This window comes from Argentina anserina, chromosome 7 (genome assembly GCF_933775445.1).
Source record: "Argentina anserina chromosome 7, drPotAnse1.1, whole genome shotgun sequence".
In the NCBI taxonomy this organism is placed as follows: domain Eukaryota; kingdom Viridiplantae; phylum Streptophyta; class Magnoliopsida; order Rosales; family Rosaceae; genus Argentina; species Argentina anserina.
In genome coordinates, this window is record NC_065878.1 from 10369914 (window position 1) to 10390359 (window position 20446).

Sequence of the window (20446 nt, forward strand, 5' to 3'; positions counted from 1 at the left end):
TACCGGCCAGTATAGTGATGATCAAGCTAGAGTTAAATTCTGGTGTACTTTTTACAGAAACCGGCCATTTTTATAGTTATAGACTTTCTGGTGTTCTGAGTTATAAATGTCGAGTTTAGGTGCAAGTACAATGTCTCTTTAATAAAGCACATTGATATCAAAAGCAAAGAGGTAGCCTAGTCACATCCTAGTTAGTTAAGCCAACTGATCATATATATGGTGTAAAGACTAAATGCATGCCAAATTGCCAAATGCCAATGCCCATTGTCATAGTTATTTGTCTGAATTAATTTACAGTAATTCTGATATCTATATACTTAATTAGTATCGCATCAAATTGAATGGTATATTAATACCGCAAATACGTACTATCAGTCATATATCACTATATACAAAGCCAGAGCCCCATCAGTTTAAGAAAAAGTAACCTTTTGTATAAGCATAGGTAACTAATTAATAAACTTCATAATTAGCAAGAAAAAGAAATCGTGTGGAGCAAGTTGCTAAATATTAGCTGTAACCCAGATTATGAGGAGCAATTTACTAATCATCTGCTGTAACCCAAGTTAATAATTTTGACACAAGAACAATTAAACGGCTAATTGACTCCACGTGTCAAATATACGATTGTCCACGTAATTTTCATAACACCTAAATCAGTGGCTAAATGTGCCGCTTCAGTATTTCACGAGTCCAAACTGCCCTCAATCCAACAGGATAAAGAGCGCCCAAAACAATAAGGCGGTTCTGTAAATACAGAGATTATGTGAGGGTAGTGTCCTTATTATTGTCCTCCCCGCCCCTTTGTTCAAAACGGAGACGGTCAATACTCTCTTGACTAAAAACTTGTGAGAGGACGCAGAGACGATGAATAATTACGAGAAGCGGCTCAGAGCCGCGGCGGAGATCATACTCGCCGACGACGCACGCGCCGGAGACGCGCGTTTCAGCGCCCAAGAGCTCGGCGTGACGGCGACGCTGAAGCCTCACCAAGTCGAAGGCGTCTCGTGGCTCATACGGCGGTATAATCTCGGCGTCAACGTCGTCCTCGGTAAGGGCCTTTCCGTAATTTCTCAACTCTCCGGCGTGTTTTTGGTTCCCCGTAAAGATTAAGAATGAGTTCAATTTTTGGTTTTTGCAGGAGATGAGGTATTAACTCTCGCTCTATCCAAGTCTTCGTCTCTACGGTGATTTCGTTTTTAATCGAATCTGATAATGTGAAGTTTAGTGACGATTTTATGTTAATGAAGTAGTTAAACGAGGTTTTGCATTAGATTTTGATATGATTGCATATCAATTTAGTTTTAGAGAGGAAAATGTCAGTAATTTGCAATGTTTTCGGTTCATGATGAGAATTTCGAGAGGTTAGTCCAATGCAGTGAGAAGAGATAGTTGAGGCTTTTCGATTTCTGTTGCAAGATGGTTCAACCATGAATATTCGGTAATTAATAGGGATTTAGGTTGATCACATGAATTTAATGGAGAATGCCTACTAGCTTAGCAGGTGAAGTCCTTTAGTTTATAATGTCAGTTGAGCACAATGTTTTTAATGATAAATTTTAGGAGGAGAAATATCATGTAGGGAGAAGAGATACTTGAGGCTTTTCAATATCTGTCGCAAGTTGGTTCAAGTATGACTGTGTGGTAATTGTTAGGGTTTTAGGTCTGATATCATGATTTTAGAGTAAGGTTCCTGCTGGCTTTGTTGGTAAACTTCTTTGGCGAAGTCCGCCTTCACCTGGTTCGAGAATCATGGGTTGTAGCTCCTTTTCTCTAAGCCATAAACACAAAGTTTTAGTGAGCATGCTGGTATTGATTATTGAGGCTTGTGAAATTGACTTTGTGTTAAAATGCAACTCCTTGCAGAAAATTTAGTAGAAGTGAAGTTGTTTATTGGTTTTATACGGTATGCTTAAATGCCAGTGGATCTTTGACAGATGGGTCTGGGCAAGACTTTGCAAGCTGTCGCTTTGTTGAGCTACTTGAAGATTCAAAAGATGTCACATGGACCATTCTGTGAGTATCTTATATGTTTTTGGTGTGAAATTATTGAGTTAGTAGCTTGGTTATCGGTCTGCTTGATACATATAATGTATCCTAATTATTACCCAATTATCCAGTGGTGTTGTGTCCTCTAAGTGTGACTGATGGGTGGGTGACAGAGATGAAAAACTTTGCTCCAAAATTAAAAGTTGTGCGGTATGTTGGTGATAAAGAATATAGACGCAGCTTACGCAATACAATGTATGAGCATGTGAAAGCACATTCCTCAATATCTAATGTAAGAATGCTATTTGAGAAATGGGCTATGAATGTAATTCCATTATAGTTGGACACTATAACTTATCACTGTTAGCTTTTTAGTCAGGTAATGTATAGCTCATTACACTATAGTAAACATGTATTTTGTTGATGTGTTGGCAGGTAATTTCGTTACCTTTTGATGTTCTGTTGACGACATATGACATTGCGTTGGCCGATCAGGATTTTCTTTGTCAAATACCGTGGCACTACGCAGTAATCGATGAAGCACAAAGGCTCAAGAACCCATCCAGTGTATGTGTAATATATGTCATGTATGCCTTTTTACAATTATTTATGGAATGATATGCAATGTGGAACACTTTTCCTTATCACGAGCTGATAAAATTTAGTACAGTGAAACTTGGAAATAATCAAGCGGTAGATAGTGGGTATAATATTCAGGATATGACCGTTATAATAAAAAAATCAGGATATGACATTTTTAATCACTGACAAATATATGCTTTCAGTTTATTGTACTTTACATTTGATTGTTTAACATTTTCATAAAACAAATCTTGAGAACTTTTTCCCAATACTTGCTGACTTTTAGCATGTATATTATGTCATTTGTGACCCTGAGTAAATTTGAGCAAAGATAGTACTTGTCTTTTGTTCTATTTTGTATATAATTTATCTGGCAAACAAATTATATGCTTTTACCTTAATAGGTTTTGTACAATGTCCTAAGAGAGCGGTATCTCATACCGAGAAGGTTACTGATGACTGGAACACCTATTCAAAACAATCTCACTGAACTGTGGGCTTTGCTGTATTTTTGTATGCCTTCAGTCTTCCTGAAACTGGATAAATTCCTGGTTACATTCAAGGAAGCTGGTGACCCTTCGTCAGGTTATCTTCTCATTTGTTATTTAGGGGTTCTGCTCATTTCTTTTCTCTACTGTGATGTAGAACCTTTGTTTCAATAAAAATATTTTGGTTAATATCTGGCTGCTGGATAGGTAATGCTCACCTTCACACATAGGAGAAGAGTTTTCCTTTTGTTTTATTGTTCTAAATTTTTTTGTCAAAGTTACTTTTGTTATTATTGAGCAGGTAGTACAGCTGAAGTCATAAAACAACTCAAAAGTTTAAAAGGGATATTGGGGGCTTTCATGCTCAGGCGCACAAAGTCTAAGCTTATCGAAATTGGAGATCTATTCCTGCCACCCCTTACAGAGATAACAGTGTAATTTCTCTGTCTCTTTTCTGTATAAATACTTTCAGAACATTTGGAGCCTGTTTTGTACATGTCAATATTGACTTGATAGGCTGGCACCACTGGTCAGCTTGCAAAAGAAGGTGTACATGTCAATATTGAGGAAGGAGCTGCCTAAGCTACTTGCACTGTCTTCTGGAGGTTCAAATCATCAAACCTTACAAAATATTGTATGTTACTTTCTTTTTCTTTAATCTTAAGATTCTCTCTTTTACTTTCCTGAATGCTATATATACCAGTTGTACAACGTTTTAACTTATTCGGTATACGAATTCACAATTGTGACATCAGTATAATTGTTAAATTTATCTAGGATGATCTGAGCAGTATTAGTGCTTTTGCTCTTGGAAGATGCATTTAAAAGGTCCTGTTGGGTTGTTTTATAGTTTCTCGTGTAGACAGCTGAGGTTTTGTGCAGAGTTTGAGCATATATCCTTAGTAATTTAAAGATGCTAGGATATCTTGAAATGTTAAACTGAGTATCCTCATTTTACTTTGTCGTTGAATGTTGCCAAACTGCTATTTGTTCAATTATAATTTTGGAGAAGCACCCTCTAGTTTGCTCTTAAACGGATGCTGTCCTGTGGCAGAAACTTTGACTTTATAGAAGCAGAAGCAGAATTGTCCCAAAATATTGTAAAATGAAAAAAAGGGCAGAAAGAAAATGAAAAACCCTGAGATAGGATAGTGATCTAATTGGTGCTATCCTAGTGACATAGTAAAATTTCATATTCTAAGTTCTTGTGTCAAATATGTAATAAGAATCTTTCAGTAATTCATTGCGTACTATAAGTACACCTGGTATAGTTATTTTTGGTATCTGTTTTTAACTATCCGATGCACTTTCCTTTACCCTTTCTTGACATACAGGTGATACAGTTAAGGAAAGCATGTAGCCATCCTTATCTCTTTCCTGGTATTGAACCAGAACCATATGAAGAGGGTGAACACCTGATTCAGGTATCCCTAATTCGTTTAAGTGCAGTGTCAAGCCTTGGGACACTATAAGTGGGTTTGGGGATTTCTCGGGTATCTAAAAGGGGGTGGGGGGAGGAAGTTAATGATTCTAAGCCTCTAACCCGGTAACCTTTGAACCAAAAAGACCTATGACTTAAGGACATAATATTTGATTAACAGAGGAAATGGTATTTGCTTCGACTCTTGAGACGGAAAATACCTGACCTCAGTTCTAGACTTCTAGTACTTTTAATCTGCATGCTGCTCAGTTCTTAAATTTCTGTCCAACCTGTGTGTATTCATTTCTTATGATCTGATCAGGCTAGCGGTAAACTTATGATTTTGGATCGACTTCTTCAGAAGCTGCATGAGCAGGGACACCGTGTCCTTCTCTTTGCTCAGATGACGCATACACTCGATGTTCTACAGGTTTGTTCATGGTGTTGTGTTTTTCGTGCCTTTGATTATGGATTAATGTTTCATTTGTTATTTTTAAGGTTGCCCACATTAAATAGGTTTCTACTGTCACGTGCAATGCAGGACTTTCTTGAGTTGCGTAAGTATTCATATGAGCGCCTTGATGGATCAATACGAGCAGAGGAGCGGTTTGCTGCTATAAGAAGTTTCAGCAGGCAATCAGCAAAACAAAATTTGAAGTCTCAAGCTGATCAAAATGATGCTTTTGTCTTCATGATCTCCACTAGAGCTGGGGGTGTTGGCTTGAATCTTGTTGCCGCTGATACTGTGAGTTTTAGTAAACCCTTATGTGGCTATCATTTTGAGACCATTGTTTTTCGAAACAATATTCAGGGTTCTGGAATTTTCTCCTACAAAGTGGAAAGAAATATGGCCAGGTCTTAATTTGCTTATCGAATCGTAAAGTTCAGATTGTTACACTTTTAAAGACTGCAAGAACAGAAGGTTTCTTCTTCTTTAATCTATCTGTGTATGCATGACAAATAATAGCGTGATCCCAGATTAGGGAGATTAAAATTTAAAAGTATATCATTGCTTCAAGTACAAAAAAAAGTATATCAGTGCTATCCTGCTTGTGTTATATTGTGATCATATAGTTGTTAGTATCTTTTAGTGTGACATTCTATTGACCTATGACATGTGGTAGGTTATATTCTACGAGCAAGATTGGAATCCTCAGGTTGACAAGCAAGCTCTGCAGAGAGCACACAGGATTGGCCAATTAAATTCCGTACTGTCGATAAACCTAGTTACAGGACGCACTGTGGAGGAGGTGTGATCTTATACATCCTTCTTTTTCCCCTTTTTGGTCAACGAGTCCTATATACATTGACCATCATAACTGAAGGCCTCATACACATTTCTTTCATCTGCATCCACATAGGTTATCATGAGGAGAGCAGAGAGGAAGTTGCAGCTTAGCCATAATGTTATTGGGGATGATGTTATGGACGAGGATGGTAAAGAAACAGCAGGAGTTGAACCTAGTGACCTGCGATCTATCATATTTGGGTTACATCTCTTTGATCCCGCTGAAATCAACAATGCTGAGTGTGAAATTCCAGAATTGAATGCTTTGGCTGAGAAGGCAATTGCAGTGCGCCATAAAGAAACAGCAACCAAGGATGAGAGGAAATTTGAGGTCAGTCAAACAGATGTATTGAGTGGACGAGATTTGGTTGTAGGAGAAAGTTCTGCTTCGCTTGGTTTGAATACTGGTTTTGATGAAGCTTCATATCTCTCTTGGGTTGAGAAATTCAAGGAGTTACCACAAGCAAATAGCAATGAAGATATCGAAAGCAGAAGAAACTTACCCGAGGAAAGGCGTCTAAAACTTGAGGCTGCAAAAAAGAGGGCAGAGGAAAAGAAGTTATCTAAGTGGGTAGAGCTTGGCTACCAATCATTGTCTGTTGAGGACCCCATCAGTCCTGTAGATAGGGACATCATGGCCGACTCAGGTTCTGTCCATTTTGTTTATGGAGATTGTACACAACCATCAAAAGTTTGTCCCTCTGAGCCTACCATTATTTTCAGGTAAACAAATTCTCTAAATGCCTCCTCAGAGGTGTTCTCGGTACTATGGATGGATGTCTGTGTTGACTTTTTGAGTGTGAATTTTCATTGTGTGAAAATCATGGGATGTGAGAGGCAGTTCAGTTTTCTACATGAATATACGTACTAATAGTAGATCCTGTATTATTAATCACTTGGTTCTCTAGATGTAGGATTTCTAAGATCAATAAACTTCTTCAATTTGGAATTTCTACTTTTATTCTGCATTAGTACATAGAATCACGGAATAGAATTGTTATTTTGATAATTTAACTGCCACATCTGGTTACTTATTGATAATTTAAGAGATCATATCCAGGACACATTGATAATGAGCATCAATAGATGTTAAAATTTAATGGAGAGAGCATTTGTGCTTGAGAACTCATGAGAACCACGCTTATGACTGATGAGTTGCAGTCATGGGATTCCAGGGAAATATTAATCATGTTTGTTAGTCATGTACTATGCTCAAATTCCTTTATTTTTTATAATGGCTCCATCTTTGTTGGCTGTTAAGAAATTCTTTACCATCAGACACAATTCATATTTATATTTTGCAGCTGCGTTGATGATTCTGGACAGTGGGGTCATGGAGGCATGTTTTATGCACTGGAGAAGCTATCTACTAGTGTCCCTGATGCATATCAACGAGCTTCTGAATTTGATGACCTGCATCTTAGTGATCTTCACCTTATAAGAATTTCTGGTCAGTCTTTGTCTTTCTTGAAATATACATAAGTTCAACAGAAAGCTGCTTATAGTGACGTTTGATTATATTAGTTGCTTACACAATTCTTATATTGTTATGTACTATTTAAAGGTATACCGAGAAAGTGTCAGTAACTTGTAGCTCCAATAGACAGCATACAGAAATATGTTTAGTATTAGTGTAAATTTCCTGGTCAACAATTTATTGCTATGCAGAGGATTCAAATGAACAGCAGATGGACAGCAATCCTCCACAATGGGTGGCTTTAGCTGTTGTACAATCTTACAATCCCAGGCGTAAAGTACCCCGTAGCAAAATTTCTATTCCTGACTTAGAACATTGCTTATCAAAGGCGTCATTTTCAGCTGCTCAAAATTCTGGTAAATCTCTCATATATTCGGTTCAAAGTTGAATTTGCGTAATTGCATTTTCATTTAACCGTATGGTACATTGAAGTTCAAAGTTGAAATGCCATATCTTTGACCAAGTTTCAAATTGTTAACCTGGCGCTTGGCACGTAAAGCATGTTTTGAAGTATCTCACGTCTTTGTTTTCTGCTTTAATCCTAAAAGCCTCGATCCACATGCCGCGTATTGGGTATCAAGATGCATCAGATCGTGCAGAATGGTATACCGTGGAACGTCTTCTACGAAAATATGCTTCGATTCATGGTATAAAGATTTATGTGTAAGTTCTCTTTCTCTTCTTTTCCATTTATCTTTCTCTTCCTTCCTCCATTCTGGGTGACAGATGAACAAAAAGAACAAACAATTAATTTGTTGTAATTTCTGCAGGTATTATTATAAACGGTCATCTTGATGCTTTGGAGTTGGACTGGTAGATGTGGGTTTTTTGTCTTCCACCGTTGTAGCTAATATGATTAGATCAAGTTACTGCTCCTTTGCCACATTTGTAAAAATGTGCACTACTCACTTTACCATATACTCTAGGGTTGTAAGTAGGCTCGAGGGACTCGTGTTCGGCTTGTTTTTAGTCCGTTCGGCTCGAGCTCATACAGTTAAATGAGTCGAGTTTGAGCTTAATATTTAGCCCGACTTTAAAAATGAGCCGAGCTTGAACAATAAGTATTCAGCTCGCGAGCTAGCAAGGGCTTGTTAAAAGCCCGGCTCGTTTATTAATTAAGATTTACTTATTAATTTTTATAGTATATATAAAGTATAATTTTTATATGAGAAATATTATTAAAAAAATATAATATTAGTTCGAAAGAGCTTAAAAGTTTATTTCTAAAATAATTAAGACTTTAAGTTTTATAACGAGTTTTATTTGTTATTTATAGTTTATTACAATTAAAAGAGATTTTGTGTGATGCAATGACATTAAATTTTGAATTTTCGTTTTAATTTTAAAATTTTAAAATTTTAATTTTCGTATGATTCAAGCTGGTTCGATTTGAGTTTGATTTCATCTAATAAAATGAGTCGGTCTGAGCCTAATTCGAGTTTTTTCAAGCCGAGCTGAGGTTGAACATGAAGCACAAAAATCATATTTTGGTCTGACTCAAGTTCGATCGAATGAAAACGAGTTAAACATGAATAACTTAATATTCGACTCAGCTCGGCTCATTTACACCTCTAATATCCTCTTGTATGAAAATGATCAAATGATCAAATTATGAACAAATGAACAATATCATGTTCTATATTTTGATCAGTTTCTAATCTTTGTATTAGTATCTTCAAATATTCAATGTTTTGATACTGAAAGGCTAATCTGCGGACGGATGACGCGTATAAATTGAGAAATGGTCCAAAATTTCAAATTAGAAAAATCAATATAGTATGCCCTATTTTTCATATACGTAGGTCAGCTGTATATATGAGGTTTTGTCAATTTCACCAGCTGCCGTAAAAGTCGGTTTTGCCCTCAATTCAAATGGCTTCAAAGTTTAAGCAACTGTTATCAGTGTTGTGTTTCAGAACCCGTTCCAGAGTTCCAAACTAATGTTCCCAAACACTTGATTGGTCGGAAAAAACCAAAACCCACCGCCTGAATGGCCACCAAACCCATTTCCCGGCGTCCAGCCGTATCCCTCCTCCGAGACCAATTCCTCAGACCCAACCGCACCTCCAAACCTCTCAACTCCTCCTCCCCTCCAAAACCCAACACCTCCAACCCCAACAAATCCCAAACCGCCCAAGCCATGGCGGACCTCATCAACACCACCCCATGGTCCACCCACCTCCAAACCTCCCTCTCTACCCTCTCCCCCTCCCTCTCCACCACCACCGTCTCCCAAACCCTCCGCCGCATCAAAACCCCCTCCCAGGCCCTCCACTTCTTCAACTGGGCCCACTCCCTCGGCCACTCCCACTCCCCCCACTCCTACTTCACCCTCCTCCAAACCCTCGGCAATGCCCGCAACCTCAACGCCGCCAGAAACTTCCTCTTCTCCATCGAAAAACATTCATCCGGGAGAGTCAAGCTGGAGGACAGGTTCTTCAACACCTTGATCAGAAGCTACGGCGCCGCGGGGCTGTTCCAGGAGGCCGTCAATGTCTTTGACAAGATGAAGTCGATGGGGATCAGCGCCTCGGTTTTTACTTTTAACAGTTTGTTTTCTGTTTTGTTGAAGAGGGGGAGGACTGGTATGGTGAAGAGTTTGTATGATGAGATGCTTGGGATGTATGGAGTTGAGCCGGATACGCGTACGTTTAATGTTTTGATTAGGGGGTTCTGTATGAGCAAAATGCTTGATGAGGGGTTTTGGTTTTTTAAGGAAATGGAGAGGTTTGGGTGCGAGCCGGATGTCGTTACGTATAATACTCTGGTTGATGGGTTGTGTAGAGATGGGAAGGTGGATATTGCGAGGAATGTGGTGAAGGGGATGAGGAAGAGGAGTGGGGAGGTGTTGAAGCCGAGTGTTGTTACTTATACGACTTTGATTAGGGGGTATTGTGTGAGAGGAGAGGTTGATGAGGCTTTGGGGGTGTTGGAGGAGATGAATAGTCAAGGGTTGAAGGCGAATGAGATTACGTATAATACTTTGCTAAAAGGGCTGTGTGAAGCAAAGAAGCTGGATAAGATCAAGGCAATCATGGAGGGGACGATGAGGGGTGAGGGATTTAGTCCTGATACGTGTACGTTAAACACGCTGATGCATTCACATTGCAATGCAGGGAACTTAGAGGAAGCGTTTAAAGTATTCAGAATGATGTCAGAGTTAAAGGTCCCTCCGGATTCAGCTACATACAGTGTTTTGATACGCAGTTTGTGTCAGCAAAGAGATTATGCAAAAGCTGAGGAGTTGTTTGATGAGCTATGCAAGAAACAAATCTTGATTAGTGATCGTGGCTGTACGCCTATTGTTGCCTCATACAAACCTATCTTTGAGTACTTGTGTAGTAATGGGAGAACTAAGAAAGCAGAGGAAGTGTTTAGGCAGCTACTGAAAAGAGGAACACAAGATCCTCCATCCTTCCAGACTTTGATCATGGGCCATTGTAGGGAAGGAACATTTGAAGCTGCCTACGAACTGTTAGTGTTGATGCTTAGAAGGGATTATGTGCCTGATGTCGACATTTATGATTCCTTAATTAATGGTTTCTTGGAGAACGGTAAGCCCCTGCTTGCACAACAGACTCTAGAGAAGATGCTGAAGAGCTCTTATCTACCCAAAACGTCTACTTTCCATTCTATACTGGCAGCTCTTCTAGAAAAGCATTGTGCCCGTGAATCGGCAAGCCTTTTTATTTTAATGTTGGAGGAAAACATCAGACCAAATATTAATATCTCAACAGATCTTATAAGGCTACTATTCAGTGAGGGATTGCAAGAAAAAGCATTTAAGATTGCAGGGATGCTGCATGATAACGGATACTCAATTAAATTGGAAGAAGTGGTCGAGTTCCTTTGCCAGAGCAGAAAGCTATTAGAGGCATGTGAGATGTTGCAATTTTGTCTGCGGAAGCGAGAAAAAGTCAGTATTGACATTCTCAACCAAGTTATATTAGGACTGTGTGAAATCAATAAGCTTCGAGAAGCATTTGGCTTGTACTATGAACTGATCGAGACTGGTGACCGTCAGCAGTTGCCGTGCATACATCAGTTAAAATCTTCCCTAGAGGTTGCAGGTAGAACAGTTGAAGCTGACTTTGTCTCTAAAAGAATGCCAAAAATATCAGCTGGTCGATAAATCTGGGAAGTCAAGGCCTCAACTATATGTCTGTAAGTCTTTTTTATAATTATCACCCCTTTGTGCAGGAGTCACATGCATTCTTCCAAGTCCTCTACTTCCTATGCACTTTTGTAAAAACTAAAAACTAGTCATTGTCTTCATAGGAGGCACACAGAATTATGCAGAATAACTTAAATGTGTTTCTGTATTTAACTGGAAATAGCTCAACTGAGTCAAATATATATGGATCCCAGAGAGAATTAATTTAGTGCTGTAAACTACTGAACTATGCATGGAATATTGTTTGAATTTGATCCTCTATGGAGACTATTCAGTTGGACCTGTTGAGCAATTTTCAAGGACTCCAATTGATTTGGTTGACCTCTATGGTGTTTTTAACGTTAGTCTTGTATGAGCGACTGCCAATGCTATTGTCAAAGTATTAAAATAGATCTGGCGTTTATGCTGGAATGTCATTTTTTAAGTTGTTAAATATTTGCGGTATATAGGTTTCAGAACTATGCATTGATTGTTTTCTTTTTCTCTGAATTAAGAACTGTATTGTGGTTAGGTTATGGTATTTGTGCATGTAATGTTATAGCACTGAAAAACAATAGTGAAGGATTTCTGTGTGGTGTTCTCAACATCATGAACTAATCCATTATGAATAACTGTGTTCTTCCCTTTCGTAGTCTTTAAAATCAATAAAATGTATCCTATTTTGTGGTATGCAGAAGATCATGATGAACAGACTGTTGGTGTACTTCTCAACATAGGGACTGGGCCATCAGAGTTGTCTGAACAGCTCATCACGTCAAGATGAAATTTCGGACACGCAATGTGATCGATGGAAGGCTCTCCGAAGAAGGCATCAACCTCAAGCTGGGAAGGGACCTTCCTCAGAAGATTGGTGAGAACAATGAAGTGTTTTGCAAGAAACTCATGGCAAAAGCTAGTCTCAAGGACTTCAATGAGTTGTTCTGGGCTGTTCATCCTGGGAGGGCCTGCCATCCTTAACAAGCTAGAGGGGACACTGAAGCTCACTAGTGACAAGCTTGAGTGCAACACACAGGCCCTGATGGACTATGGCAATGTGAGCAGCAACACCATTTTCTATGTGATGGAGAAGATGAGAGAGGAGCTGAGGAAGAAAGAAGGGATGGAGGGAAGAATGGTGACTTGCATTGGCTTTTGGACCTGGGATTACATTTGAATGCATTCTACTTTGCAGCTTGTGATCTTTTAAATGAAGAGTACTATATTGCTACATATAAGTTTGTTTCAGACACATTTCAATATATAGAATGATTGAATCTTTTAACCTTTAGTTTTTGGGCTAATGGTGAAAGAGATGTAGCTCAAGGATCATTTACCACTGGTTAAAACTTGGTGACGTTGGCTTCAATTGGAGAAGCCTTCAAGTGAGTCATAAGCAGTGTTCTAAATATCGGGATATATCGGCGATACTCATCATCAGAGGCCACCCTCATCTCTAGAAACCGACAGGATAAATGTCATATCGCCTCAATATATTGGTCAACTCAAAATATCGGGTCAACAAGCGATATATCGGGTCAAACCGAGTTTGACCCGATATTTCGTGGATTTTTTTTTCGGTGACTTTTTTTTTAAGGAGACGATATCGTTTTGAGGAATTTCAACTCAAATAGGAGCACATTTCAACACAACCACAAGCTCATCCGAGTGTGAGAGAAATTGGAGCACATTTCAAGGGATACACACAAAGAAGAGGAATATGCTAGATACCGCAAGGATGAGCAAGTTGGTATATGTTCAATTCAATGCCAAAATCATCAACAAAAACCGAAGGAAGGATAAGGGAAAGGAGGTACTACTTGCCAAAGAAGCTAGGGAAGCACAAGAATGGCTTGTTGAAGGTAATGTCATTGAAGATTTAACAATAGATGAACAAGTATTCGAAGTGAGTAGTGAGATACCACCCTTAAGGGAAATCCGAGAGGTAAGAGAGTTTTATGAAGATGATTTTATCTCGGAAGATGAGGATGAAGATAATAGAGAAGATGAGTTTGACTTTGATTCCGATGATGAGAGAGTTTATAATGCATGAATGCATAATCAATATCTCAATCTATCTTTTGTGCACCTATTTTTGTTCAATTAGTACTTAGTAGTTAATATTATTTGGTATATTTTGAAGTATATGTTTATAAATATATTAAATTTAAATTAACAATTAACAAAAACGATAAATCCGATATAATCCGATATATCTCGATATATCCCCGTTATATCCTTATTTTACAAAACTGATACGATACCGATAACCGTTATTTAGACCATTGGTCATAAGTCGAGTATCGTACTATAGAGTATAGTAGTAGTAAACTAGTAATAGTAGGGAAAGATACCGATCTTTGTCGAGATCGTGTACGAGAATTGGTTGTTACAAAAGGAGAAGAACTCTCTTCCTTTCCTCTGACGAGAAGAGGAGGAGAATCAAATTCATGGTCTCATAGATCTTTTCTTGTATTGCAATACTTATATGCCTCAAATGATTTTATGAGGTTATTTTTATTTAATCTTTTGAAAAGAGAGGCTTTGCTTGGGTTGGATTAGAAGGGATTGAGGATGGTTAGCATCTTTTCAGTACACCTTAATTCCGGATTGATCTTTTCTATCGGGTCAGGGTGTTACAACCAAGACCAGAGAATGAGTGATAAATCATTTCATCTTTTTTTTTTGCATTATTTTTTGGGATGGAGAGTGATTTTTTTTTTGTAAGAAATAAAGTTTAGAAATTGTTTTCAAACTTATACATGTTTAATAATTCTATAAATCTAGAGATTTTGTTTATGTCTCTTCCCACTTTCTCTATTATAGAGGACGGTTTAGAAGAGTTAAGGATAATTTATTACTGTGGTTTAAACTAGGGGTGGCAATGGTATATAAAACCATCCCAACCAATTCGTATACCAACCGTACTAAATATGTTGGTATACCAAATACTTGGTACATGGTATATGGTACAGTATACCGTACCAACATTAAAAATATCGTAGGTATGTGGTATAGATTTTCCGTATACCATGGTATATCGTACCTACTAACTTATATTATATTAAATTATTTAATTAAAAATATATATATCTTTAAATTTCAACCGTAGATTTATTGAAAAATAAATCCAAACCGTATAAATATACTAACATTAATCTCATCTCTATGAGTTTATTTCTCAAGTACACTATTTTTCTCGTCTTCAATTTCTATATTTAATTATGAATGAATCGATTCAATCGAATTCCCAAGTACAAATACTTAGACCTATTAGTAGCACCGTCACTGCTTACAACATGTCAACATATATCGCATTTAAACCTATCATTTATGTTTTCAATTATTTTGGGAATTCATAAGTACTTTAACAGCTTGACTATTTGGACTTTGCCTTTCTATTTATGACTTTGTATTTGATAATTTGGTTGAAGTTATATAAGACTTTGGAATTCTATTGCTATTTCACTTATTTGTTATTACTTACTTGGATTGGGCCTTTAAATTTTTAGGCCTTAAATATGTTGGTACAAGCCTATTACCAACCGAGTATCAACCGTACCACTTAATTGGTATACCAACGTTATTGGTTGGTATAAATTGTGGATTTTTCATACCAAATATATATTAATTGGTATATGATATTGGAAAATTAAGACTGATATATCAACCAATTCAGCCTTAGTTTAAACTTTGATGTTGCCTTCGATTGGAAAAGCTTCAAGTGAGTCGCAAGTCAAGTCATCATACTATACTTATTGGGCCAGACGTCGGGTCAAGTACCCGAACCCTAAAAATTTCCACTTTCGATTCATTTCGATTGAATTCAATTCAATCCAATTCAATTCAATTCATTCTCAGTTTCCATCCAGGTTAATCCGAGATCTCTAATTTCTGTACTTGAATAGCTTAACCCTCTGATTTCTCATATTTGACATTGAAGCTAAACCCCCCATGATTCCGTGTTTCGCAGGCACTCCGTGTATGATGCAAGATAGAAGCGCCACGCCCACCGAAACGACGCCGTTGGTGGTAATCTTTCATTCCTCCTATTCTATTATTCTCATTCTTGCATTTTACTTCTTAGAAGTCCAGGTTTATCTTTCGGTGCCATGAATATATTGATTGGAAGTTGTTGGTGTTGGATTGAGTTTAGCTTTTGATTATGTGATCATCAAGCTACTTACTACAAGCAGAAAGAACACGATTTCGATAGGAACTTCCCTATTTTTAAGGTTGATTTGTTTGACAGTTGCATTGGTTAATATTTGTGAATTGTGCTGCTGTACTTTTTATTGTACTTGTTCTTTTTTAAGTTGAATTGTTGATAAAAGAAAAGTGGCGAAAGTAATCGTGGGTTTGTTATCTGCAATATCTTAAATGATGATGAGATGACTATTGTTGTGTTTGGAAGTTTTTGTAACAGCTCCTGTTTTTTTTTACAGGCTCAGAATGACCATTTAAGAAATGATGGGCTTATCCCTCAACTATTTACCTCTGTACCAGTTTTCAATGAAGCTGCGTCTTATCTTTCTCAGACAACTTCATTATTTACACAGTGTTTCACTGATCATTCTGGTAATCTTCCTCGCTCAATGTTGTTGCTTCTTACTCTATCCAGCTTTAAGAGATTCATATGCTCCCACTGTTGGGGTAATCGGTTATCAAATTTGTTATTAACTTATTTGTGTATGAATATGGAAAAAATTATGCATGCACTAGTAATGTTTTCCTCTCTAGGTGGTGTCTTGTTCTTTTTTTAAAAAAAATTTTCCCAACGTACGTCCATAGTTTTACTAGTATTGAGAACGCTTGATGTTTGGGCATCAATATCATAAACTAAATCCTAAATACTTTGAATTTAATGTGTTCTTTGTGGAGAATCATGCTAGAAGTAAATGCAGATAAGACAGGGGACTAGCTCCTCCACATAGTTATCCCTGTACATTATAAGAAGCTTCCTTGAAAAGTCCTTTATCACTATCACAATTTCATGTTTAATGAGTGCAAGCACACATATTTACTGAAGCATTTATCTATTTTCTTTTTATCGTCTCCATCTGTTCTTTAAACCTTTAGTCTCATCTATGATATGGCAGTGCCCCAAATATAAAATAAGCTTTTTCAAAACCTTCTTATTGGTTTGCTTCTAATTTTTACACATTCATATTTTATTAAAATCAAATTTGTAATCGACTCTACATGCCTCTTTTATTCAATTATTGCAGGCAATAGAATCTTATGTTGATTTAATTAAATGTTCTGCTATGTTTCAGTGGAACCTTCATCTAGAGATTTTGGGGATTCCAATGTAAATGCTCAAGAACTGGTGACCTTCTCATCTGGAGAAAGTAGGGGCTCTCTTGCTACATCTAGTGATCATGCGTCTTCAAGTGTGAGTTCGTCATCTGCAGAGTCATCTCATACTGCAACCAATGCTCCCTCAAATCTTGATGGAGCAGTGAAATGCTCTCCCGAAAATTCATCTCAAACTTCTACTGCGATCATAGAATCTAATCGCGGCCAAAATGGCATCTCTATCTTCCAAGGGTATACTTCAGAATGCTACTTAACAGTTTTTTTCCTGGAGCAATCCTCTTAAAATCTATGTTATTTAAGTCTCCAATGGAAATCTGTTAACTGTCAGCCCAAAGCTTTTATATGGTAACCACATAAATAAATAAAATGTATTAGTAAAATTAGAAGGCTGTGACCTGAAAAATCTTCGGCCGATGCTATAACTTTTACCACACAAGATACTGAGAGTAAATATGAGGATGGCTGATTTTTTCTTGCTTTTGAGTTGCTAGACTGTTAGTTTGGAAAGACTGGGATAATTGAATTTAAGACAGTTTTAATGTCACTATTTGAAGCATGTTTTTTATGGTTGTCTGAAATATGAGTATCAACAGAGGATAAGAGATATATGTTTTGGATTTTATATTGGTGTTTATAGATAAGAGTGGCAATATAGAGAAGTATATATGTCATTTTCTAAAGCATTATCTATGGTTGCTGTTTAAAGTATGAGTATCAACAGAAGAATTTAGAGAAGATAAGTCTATAGCATCAATGCTTTCCAGAAGTTCACAGCCCTAGAAACCGTGAAAAGGTGATGGATACATGTGCTGCTACCACTAGTCATGTCGAAGTCCAACAAATTTGAAATTCCTCTGCTGTATTCTTGGCTGTAATGCTATCCAACTGAAGTTGTCCTCGTAAAATGTTGAAATATGAGTCGGAGGATGCAACAGTAGTGTGTGGGGATGTCAGTGGGCCCCAGACTGAACCTGTATAATATATTTGCAATTTTTTGCATGCGACATTCAGACTTTCACCTTGATGAACATGTTCTCTTTCAGTCTCATTGATCGGGTGCGAAAAACTGTCCGTGGGTCTGCAGATGATATAGGATGGCTACAGCGTGATCCGACTATGCCTTCTGTTGAAGACGGAACTGAAAGATTCAAGGAAATTCTTGGGGATATCAGGTATAATTCTCTGTTCTTCTGTGCATATAGCTTCTTCTCGTGTCAATGCTAATACGGGGTGAGATGTTTCTTCTGCTGATAGGCATGGTGTTCACAGATTGCCAAACTCAATGGTTTGTTTGTTGGTTCCAGGTATATTTTCATTTAAGCAAAACATAATTCTCATTATACTTGAGTCAGGGAATTACATTGCCCACCTTTCTCCCTTCTCTGATTGGCTTATATGATGCTAGTAGTGGGTTTAAGCAGCCCTTTGCGAGATTTAAACTGTGCCCATTCTTTTTATGTTCCTATATATTGTGCCTGGAATAATTGGGCTTCTGTGATTGGAATCTTGTGTATCTTTTGTTATTAATGTGCATAAGATTTTGGCTAGAGCTATGGGCTTATGAAGTTTGTTTACTTTTGTAATCAATAGGTCTTTTCAGCAACCACGGACCACTATATTTTGTAAATACAAAAATGAGTTTGTCAAAGATTGGACTGGCTTGTCATATAGCCAAAATTCATAGTGAGGTATGTGCTATTATTTTTATTTTAATAATGAAAATAACGCATTGTTGATCCAAGTTACAGACTATAGTTTAAATAATAATCACTTGTTAGGCTTCGGTTGAGAAAAATGCTCGAGAGATAAAAGAATACATTGAGGAATTCTATTGGGGTTCGAAAAAGCGTGTGTTAGTTCTTGGACATAGCAAAGGGGGAATAGATGCAGCTGCTGCTATGTCATTGTATTGGCCTGATTTGAAAGATAAAGTTGCTGGATTGGTGTTGGCCCAAAGTCCATATGGGGGTAGCCCAATAGCTACAGATATATTGCGAGAGGGACAGCTTGGTGATTATGTAAACTTACGGAAGCTAATGGAGTTTCTGATCTGCCAAGTAATTAAGGTATGATGAGACTTGAGAGTGTGTGCATGTGCATGTGCATATGTGGGTGTGGAACTGTGCAGTAAAAAAAAGAAAAAAATTCACTGGCCATATGAGTTGAGTATTCTTCTCCTTGTAAAATCCTTTTCTATCTGTCCATATTGTAGGTGACTTATATGTAGTTTATGCTATTCGTATAGATAATAGCTGAGATGTTTGGATTTATATAAAGTCCCATCAAAGTCGGAAGTTTTCAAAAAGTTGGCCGAGTAGTACAACTAGAACAGAGTGCTTACCTCACCATTTGTTGATGACAATCTTATTACTCCCTTGCATGATTCTAATTTTAACATGTTGCAACACCCAAGGAAGTACTATTATATGCACTCATGATTATCTTTTCTTTCTCTGTCTTTTTCATGGTGTTATGTAATTATGTTATTATTAATTCTTTCAATTCTCTATTATTGTATAAATCTATTAATAGTGTGTCATCTTATTCTATGAAGGGCGATTTGCAAGCTCTGGAAGACTTAACTTATGACAGAAGAAGAGAATTTCTGAAGAAACATCCATTACCAAAGGATCTCCCGGTTGTTTCATATCACACTGAAGCTGCCATTTCTCCAGCTGTTTTAGCTACATTATCACGGGTAGCACATGCTGAACTACCTATGGTTGCTTCCGCAGGCCAACCAGCAAAACTCCCAGTAGTGATACCTCTTGGTGCAGCTATGGCTGCCTGTGCCCAGCTTCTGCAGGTCAGATATGGCAAGAAGAGTGATGGACTTGTCACATGCTGTGATGCTGAAGTTCCGGGATCCATTGTTGTCCGTCCCGAACGTAAATTGGACCATGCCTGGATGGTTTATTCATCAAAGGAAGATGACCCTTCAGAAGCCGATGCTTCTCAAGTGTGTGAAGCTCTTCTGATGTTGCTTGTAGAAGCTGAGCAAAATAAGAGAAATGACCATGCAACGAAAGATGATTGAGACCGATGTGCATCACTGTACTCTCCATTGTTCTCTTGTTGTAATATTGTCGTAGGTATTTCTGCCTTTCGTACATAGTTGAAGCTGTTACTTAATGTTACTTACCACGTTCTGTCCCTTTCCCATTCTTTTCATTCAATTGGAGGAAAGCCGAATGACCATCAAGTATCAAACATGAGAGTTTTTCGATGGTAACATGAGAACAGAGTTGTTCAATTGACTCTAAAATAGTAATAGTAACAAATATCAAAGCTATTGACCCAAAGCACCACAATTGGCTAAAATTATCCCACATATTTTTTCAGCTAGTCAACTTTATAAAGTATTCCGGCAAGAATTATCCTGGTATGAATTGGCAATTTTGATACTTGGTGAGTAGTTCAAACCTTCTCAACATACATCCTTTCTCTGAGTTCCCCATACCGTAAATGTCATATGAACACGTCAACACGTCAACACGTCATATCAACACTCCAAACCCAGTAACTACAGTATGTGTTTTTATGATGAAATAGTCTGTGCAGTATTTATGTTGCTCATTTGCTCTTCTACCACTATTTATTATTAGAGAATTTAATTTATTTGGACGCCCAGTTTTACAATCTACACTCTTTATTTTTTTTCTTACACAAAAAGATAAATCACATGTTATTAGTGTAACGACCCCAAAATTTCGAGCTTAAAAACTCAAAATTT

At 37.5% G+C, this 20446-nt stretch overlaps 4 protein-coding genes across 5 annotated transcripts; all 4 read left to right on the forward strand.

Annotated features, from left to right (window-relative positions):
* Positions 1-830: 830 nt before the first annotated feature.
* On the forward strand, positions 831-8200 carry LOC126801571 (probable helicase CHR10). Of its 2 annotated transcripts, XM_050528962.1 has the most exons (17): positions 831-1051; positions 1142-1149; positions 1938-2016; positions 2121-2281; positions 2425-2556; positions 2976-3156; positions 3361-3493; positions 3576-3693; positions 4394-4483; positions 4802-4909; positions 5021-5224; positions 5604-5729; positions 5841-6490; positions 7072-7217; positions 7436-7600; positions 7793-7907; positions 8015-8200. In XM_050528962.1, the coding sequence occupies exons 1-17, from the start codon at positions 868-870 to the stop codon at positions 8037-8039; spliced, it is 2625 nt and encodes an 874-aa protein (XP_050384919.1). In that variant the 5' UTR covers positions 831-867; the 3' UTR covers positions 8040-8200. The 2 variants fall into 2 exon arrangements, with proteins under 2 accessions (XP_050384919.1, XP_050384918.1); XM_050528961.1 differs by lacking the exons at positions 831-1051; positions 1142-1149 and having other exon boundaries at positions 1884-2016; positions 3594-3693; positions 8015-8198.
* Positions 8201-9180: 980 nt separating this feature from the next.
* Positions 9181-12685, forward strand: LOC126802040 (pentatricopeptide repeat-containing protein At1g02060, chloroplastic). The gene is made up of 2 exons (XM_050529568.1): positions 9181-11408; positions 12093-12685. The coding sequence occupies exon 1, from the start codon at positions 9235-9237 to the stop codon at positions 11374-11376; it is 2142 nt and encodes a 713-aa protein (XP_050385525.1). The 5' UTR covers positions 9181-9234; the 3' UTR covers positions 11377-11408; positions 12093-12685.
* On the forward strand, positions 12178-12571 carry LOC126803556 (type III polyketide synthase C-like). Its single transcript, XM_050531342.1, has 2 exons — positions 12178-12268; positions 12360-12571. Exons 1-2 carry the CDS (start codon positions 12178-12180, stop codon positions 12569-12571), a joined length of 303 nt encoding a protein of 100 aa, XP_050387299.1.
* Positions 12686-15186: 2501 nt separating the features above from the next.
* On the forward strand, positions 15187-19923 carry LOC126802520 (uncharacterized). Its single transcript, XM_050530156.1, has 9 exons — positions 15187-15266; positions 15368-15426; positions 15840-15972; positions 16671-16944; positions 17757-17885; positions 17968-18017; positions 18304-18401; positions 18492-18779; positions 19268-19923. The coding sequence occupies exons 2-9, from the start codon at positions 15379-15381 to the stop codon at positions 19748-19750; spliced, it is 1503 nt and encodes a 500-aa protein (XP_050386113.1). The 5' UTR covers positions 15187-15266; positions 15368-15378; the 3' UTR covers positions 19751-19923.
* The last annotated feature ends 523 nt before the right edge of the window (positions 19924-20446 follow it).

Bases quoted from the DNA above. Each gene is read 5' to 3' on its own strand.
- LOC126803556 (XM_050531342.1), top strand. From the start codon at position 12,178: ATGAAATTTCGGACACGCAATGTGATCGATGGAAGGCTCTCCGAAGAA. The intron at 12,269-12,359 runs GTGAGAACAATG...TCATCCTGGGAG, and splicing joins GGACCTTCCTCAGAAGATTG to GGCCTGCCATCCTTAACAAG.
- LOC126802040 (XM_050529568.1), top strand. From the start codon at position 9,235: ATGGCCACCAAACCCATTTCCCGGCGTCCAGCCGTATCCCTCCTCCGA.
- LOC126802520 (XM_050530156.1), top strand. From the start codon at position 15,379: ATGATGCAAGATAGAAGCGCCACGCCCACCGAAACGACGCCGTTGGTG. The intron at 15,427-15,839 runs GTAATCTTTCAT...TTTTTTTTACAG, and splicing joins CCGAAACGACGCCGTTGGTG to GCTCAGAATGACCATTTAAG. The intron at 16,945-17,756 runs GTATACTTCAGA...GTTCTCTTTCAG, and splicing joins GGCATCTCTATCTTCCAAGG to TCTCATTGATCGGGTGCGAA.
- LOC126801571 (XM_050528962.1), top strand. From the start codon at position 868: ATGAATAATTACGAGAAGCGGCTCAGAGCCGCGGCGGAGATCATACTC. The intron at 3,494-3,575 runs GTAATTTCTCTG...TTGACTTGATAG, and splicing joins CCCCTTACAGAGATAACAGT to GCTGGCACCACTGGTCAGCT. The intron at 7,601-7,792 runs GTAAATCTCTCA...TAATCCTAAAAG, and splicing joins TTCAGCTGCTCAAAATTCTG to CCTCGATCCACATGCCGCGT.